The 5,847-nt window shown below is 59.5% G+C and overlaps 1 protein-coding gene across 1 annotated transcript; it reads left to right on the top strand.

Moving 5' to 3' along the window:
- The first annotated feature begins 2,172 nt into the window (after window positions 1–2,172).
- OLIG3 (oligodendrocyte transcription factor 3) lies at window positions 2,173–2,995 on the top strand. The gene is given in 2 exon segments (XM_048936555.1): window positions 2,173–2,913; window positions 2,915–2,995. Coding segments are annotated over 2 exon segments (822 nt in total).
- The last annotated feature ends 2,852 nt before the right edge of the window (window positions 2,996–5,847 follow it).

Genomic DNA, 5,847 nt, shown 5'->3' with positions numbered 1-5,847 from the left:
AAACTCTGAGAATTCAAAACTGGGCGCTGCCTCAAGGCGCACTCGGCACCCGGCGCCCGACAGAGCGCACTGAACGACGCGCAGCCCCGCGCGGAGGTCCCTCTCAGCCCCGTCCCGCGTACCGTACGCTCGGGCCCCGCTGCAGCCGCGGCTCCGGGGTCTATTCTGAGCCCGGCACCGGCTCCGGGAGCGCTCCTTATGCCCCGTTTTCTCCGAGGTCGTCCGCCTTCCGCAGAAAACGCGTTTTCCTCCCTCGGCAAATCTCTCAGCCTTTATAAAAATGGATATTAAAAAGAGGAGGGATGAAAGTTACTTTGGGTTAGTTGCCGTCCAGCCGCCGTTTTCACCTTTCTCTCAGCCCCGATGCCGGCAGCATTGCCTTTCCGACTCCCGGTGTTAGTTCCGTCGGGGAAAGTTTCGACGCGGATTGACCCGGCAGAGCGGCCCCCCGTGTCCCACCTCCCACTTTCACCCCGGCTCCAGGCGGAGCCGCGATCCGCTCCGAACCCCGGCCCGCTGCGGGACGGCCCCGACCAGCCAGGCTGTTCCTGTTTCTTCCCCGACGGCGCCTCTCTTTCCTCGCTCTGTTCCCTCCTCGGCTGCCGATCTCCGTTTTCCTTCCGACGCTGCGTGGCAGCCGCTGCCTCCGTATGCCGAGCGCATGTCGCTCGGCCCGACCCGCCGGGAGGGGCGGTGGAAGCAGGAACGGGACCGACGGAGCCGCTCTGCGGGAGCGGACGATGGGTCGGCGGCGGCCGGGTCCGGCGGTGCCGTGTCCACGAGTGCGGAATGCTGCTTGGGCTCACGGCTGTCGCGGCGGCAGCGGAATGAGCCGACGTCCCGTTCAGTTATTTCTGATACATCCTTCTAAGCACGGGGTGATTTACCTCATTTCTTTTTCTTTTTCTTTTTCTTTTTCTTTTTCTTTTTCTTTTTCTTTTTCTTTTTCTTTTTCTTTTTCTTTTTCTTTTTCTTTTTCTTTTTCTTTTTCTTTTTCTTTTTCTTTTTCTTTTTCTTTTTCTTTCTCTTTCTCTTTCTCTTTCTCTTTCTCTTTCTCTTCTTCTTCTTCTTTCTCTTTCTCTTTCTCTTTCTCTTTTTTCTTTCTCTTTCTCTTTTTCTTTCTCTTTCTCTCTTTCTTTCTCTTTCTCTTTTTCTTTTTCTTTTTCCCTCTCACTTTCTTTCTCTTTTTCTTTCTCTTTTCCTTTCTCTTTTCCTTTTTCCCTTTTCCTTTTCTTCTTTTCTCTTCCCTTCCCCTGTGGGATTCTCTCTCAGTGCCGACAATGAGAAGGCTTTAATTTCCCTCAGCAGACGAAGCACGGTCCGACTCGGCAGATGACAGTTCCCCACTCCTCCCTCTCTCATCTCCCCACACCCCTTTACCATCCCGCTGTCCCGCCGGGAACTCTCTCCCATGCCCACGCTCGCGGGTGGAAGCGCACCCGGCGGCTCCCCGCGAGTGGTGCCGACCTCACGCTCTCGGCTCGTCGGGGCCGGGAGCAGCGGCTCGGGATCACCGCGGTCGCTTCCCCGGGCGGACGCTGTGCAGCCGGTGCCGCACGACCGACCCTGAACGCGGAGCCGAGCTGGGAGGGGAGGGCCGGGCGGCCCCGACGGGCGGGCAGTCCCCGCGGCCCTGGCTCCTCGCAGCGAACGGGGTGCCTTGTTATATTGGAAATGAGGGGCAGGGGGAGGAGGTGGCGGGCACGCGGAGCGCCGGGTGTGCGGTGTCAATCAGAGGGGTTTTGTGTCTCCTCGGCTCCTGACGGTCCGTGGCTGAGGTGTCCCGGGTGGCACCGCCATGAATATGAATGGGGGTCCTCGCTAAATGGGACAGTCAAAGCGCACCGCCCTGAATAACGGCACGTCATCCCAACTACACCGCTATACATAGGAGGGCTCCTTTTGTCTCCGCTCTCCGCCGCAGCCCTATAAAAGCCCCTCGTAAGCAGGCGGAGGTCAGTCCCGGCACACACCCACCGCCGTCCCTGAGAGCGGGGCGCGGGGCAGCGCTGCCGCGGGGCAGAGGGCTCTTTCCCCCGCTGCCGCCCCGAGCTGCCGCCCGCCCGCCCGGCGCCGTCCGACCCGTCCATCCCTCGGTGCCCCCCAGAGGAGCCGCCCCGTTCCGCCGCCTCCCGATCAGGGCAAGGTGTCTCGCTCCGGCGCTCGAGTACAATGAATTCTGACTCCAGCTCCGTCTCCAGCAGAGCCTCCTCGCCGGACATGGACGAGATGTACCTGCGGGAGCACCGCCACCACCACCACCACCACCACCCGGAGAGCCGCCTCAACCCCGTCTCTTCCACGCAGGGCGACCTGGTGCAGAAGATGGCCGGGGAGGGCCTGGCCCGGGGCGGCCCCAAGGCGCAGGGGGAGGGCGGCAAGTACAAGATCAAGAAGCAACTCTCGGAGCAGGACCTGCAGCAGCTGCGGCTCAAGATCAACGGGCGGGAGCGCAAGCGGATGCACGACCTCAATCTGGCCATGGATGGGCTGCGGGAGGTGATGCCCTACGCGCACGGCCCCTCCGTCCGGAAACTCTCCAAAATCGCCACCCTGCTGCTGGCCAGAAACTACATCCTGATGCTCACCAGCTCCCTGGAGGAGATGAAACGCCTGGTGGGGGAGATCTACGGTGGCCACCACTCGGCCTTCCACTGCGGCACCGTGGGCCACTCCGCCGCCGCGCACCCGCCCCACGCAGCCGGAGCCGTGCACCAGGTGCACCCCATCCTCGGCGGGGCCCTCTCCTCCGCCAACGCGTCCCCGTCGCTGCCAGCCTCGCTGCCGGCCCTGGGCACCATCCGGCCGCCCCACTCCCTGCTGAAGACCCCCTCCACTCCCCCCGCGCTGCAGCTCGGCGGCGGCTTCCAGCACTGGGCCGGCTTGCCGTGCCCCTGCACCATCTGCCAGGTGCCCCCCCCCGCCTCACCTCTCTGCCCTCTCCGCCTCCGGCATGGGCCGGATCTCGGCGGACACCAAGGACCTGCTGAAGTGAGCCGCCCCGGCCCTGCCCCCCGCCGCCGGGGAGGGAAGGACCCTGCCGAGGGGACGCTGCCGCCCGCTCTGAGCCGGGAGAGGTGCGATCCCCGCGGTAAAAAAGAGTAATAGCGGTGGGGAGGAAATGTAAATAATTCCTTAAAATGGATGGGAAAAAAAAAAAAAAAAAGACATGGTTGTCACTGCAGTGCTCGCAGCTGTTCACAGACGATGGGATCGGTTTGGGGTTCTCCTCCTTTTGCGGGGTTTTCTCACTGTTCCGTCCAACGGCGGCGTCCCGTAGCCTCCCTCCCGCCTCGCCCCGGCTTCGGGCTCAGCTCCGCGGGGCGCAGCGCGGATCTCCCCGGGCGGGACCGCCTCGGGCGCTGCGGGAGTTCCTTTCGGTGTTGGTTGCGGCGCGGTTCTATTGGCGGTTCCTTTCTTCCTCCCTCCGCGTCCTCTTATAAAACAACAACAACAACAAACCAACAAAATAAGGAGGGAAACGGTGCAAAGCGCGGCCCCTCCGGGCCCGTTTTGCCAACTCCTCGCCTCCCACTCCCTGAAACCCCTCGGTGCTCGGTTCTCCTCTCGGAGAACCGTTCCGTTTCGTTTTGCGGTTGTTTCGTTGTTTCGTTTGTTCCGCTCCGGTTCTGGTTTGCATGCGGGGCCGGCGCGGCCGGGCCGCTCCCCCGGCAGTGGCTCGGAGCCGCCGGTGCTGTCCTTCCCCTTCCCGGAGCCCTTCCCCGCGCGTTCGCTTGAATTGCTATTATCATTAATTCTGTTCGATCGTTCGTTTGGTTTTGGGTAGGGCCTCAAAGACAACCCCGTGTCTTTATTTTTTATATATTCTTGATAACTATCGATATATTTATTATTGACCAGTGTTTCTGGATGAGATTTCCAAATAAAGTTAAAAATGAAACACCGCCTCTTGATCCGCCTCTGTCTGGGGCCGGGCCGGCTTTTCCTTTGGCTTTCCCGGATCCCCCCCCAACCCTCCGTGCGGCCCCGCGCCCCCCGCCTCGTCCTCCATGCAGCAGCCGGGGCGGGCGGCTCCGCTCCGATGCCCGAAGCCCCGACGGCAGCTCGCCGCTGAGGTCTCGGTGTTCCGAAATGCGGGCGGCGGAGGGGCCGTCGAGGAAAGATCAGAAGGAACACGGAGGAGAACGGCCGGGGGTGGGAACGGCGCGCTTAAACGGGGATAGAGGCAACTGTCAGCAAGGAATCGTGAGGAGATCGTATCGTGAGTGAGCTCAGAGGAATGGTAACAAAATCGTTGTTCAGACATCAGAACGCATACATGAAAAATTGAAGAATCAAAAGGAGAACGAATATTTGCACCCCAAACACAATGAACTAATACACTGTGTTGTAATAAAAGCCAGTTCCTGCTGATGTTCATCTACCACACCAACAAGATGCCCAAGAGATGCCGTAGTTCCCTTCCTTCCTTCCTTCCTTCCTTCCTTCCTTCCTTCCTTCCTTCCTTCCTTCCTTCCTTCCTTCCTTCCTTCCTTCCTTCCTTCCTTCCTTCCTTCCTTCCTTCCTTCCTTCCTTCCTTCCTTCTCAACTCTATAGGACTGCATGAGGCAGAGCTGGGTTCCTGTGTCCCTATGGAGGGCTGTAAGTGTCCATAAGTGTCCAACAGTCCCAGTGGCCCCGGGACCCTGTGCCCCATTAGGACAGTAAAACATGTGGCTCTAGGCTCACTACCATCACTTCCCAGCCTTGGAGAGGGGCAGAAGAAAAGAGTAGTGACAGAGATGTCTCTGACTGACCAGGAGGGAGAATCCCAAGCTATATGGAGATGTGCTGTGTGCTACAGAAGGTAGGAGGACTGTCTCCTGGTCTGCTCCCTGCCTCCCTACCCCCCTGCCCCCCCGCCCCCCCTGCCCTCCTGGCCCTGGCTCTACCCCCTTCCTCTTTCCTAGCCTACAAGTCTCAGCATCAAGGATCCAGCTCCTTGATCAGGGTTACAATTTTACACACTCAGGCTGATCAGAAATCTTTAGTCTCTTCAGCAGAAACACAATCTACTGTGCCCCATTCTGTGCCTCATGCTCCAACCCAGACCCCAGCAAGAACCCCAATGCAGCAGGAGATCTTCCCTTCCCTTCCCTTCCCTTCCCTTCCCTTCCCTTCCCTTCCCTTCCCTTCCCTTCCCTTCCCTTCCCTTCCCTTCCCTTCCCTTCCCTTCCCTTCCCTTCCCTTCCCTTCCCTTCCCTTCCCTTCCCTTCCCTTCCCTTCCCTTCCCTTCCCTTCCCTTCCCTTCCCTTCCCTTCCCTTCCCTTCCCTTCCCTTCCCTTCCCTTCCCTTCCCTTCCCTTCCCTTCCCTTCCCTTCCCTTCCCTTCCCTTCCCTTCCCTTCCCTTCCCTTCCCTTCCCTTCCCTTCCCTTCCCTTCCCTTCCCTTCCCTTCCCTCCCCTCCCCTCCCCTCCCCTCCCCTCCCCTCCCCTCCCCTCCCCTCCCCTCCCCTCCCCTCCCCTTCCCTTCCCCTCAGTGCATTGCTCCCTGTGGGGGCTTGCACAGCTTCCCAGGGCCCTGCTCTCCTGCCGGCCCTCCTTTTTGACTTTTTCAATACTGAAAAATAAAAAAAAAATACAGAACTCTGGGAGAAGATGTCTATGGAGAGAAAAGTGGAAACTGTGGGGCTTTCATTGGGTGGATTTCCTCCACACACATATGCACACATTTGGCAAATAAAATAAATCTGGGAGAATGAAAAGGAGCAAGAACAGGGAAGTTCTGAGGACCCAGCCGTGTCCTCCCAAGTGGGATACCCTGCTGGTCCCACCCAGGGCTCAAGTTATTGGCTTTCTTTTTCTCCTCTCTCTCATTTTGCACTGGTTCCCACATCTGACAAACCCTA

The sequence above is a fragment of the Lagopus muta genome, chromosome 2 (assembly GCF_023343835.1).
Source record: "Lagopus muta isolate bLagMut1 chromosome 2, bLagMut1 primary, whole genome shotgun sequence".
In the NCBI taxonomy this organism is placed as follows: Eukaryota; Metazoa; Chordata; class Aves; order Galliformes; family Phasianidae; genus Lagopus; species Lagopus muta.
The sequence above is the reverse complement of the archived record's forward strand: the minus strand, read 5'-3'. Positions and strand labels throughout refer to the sequence as shown.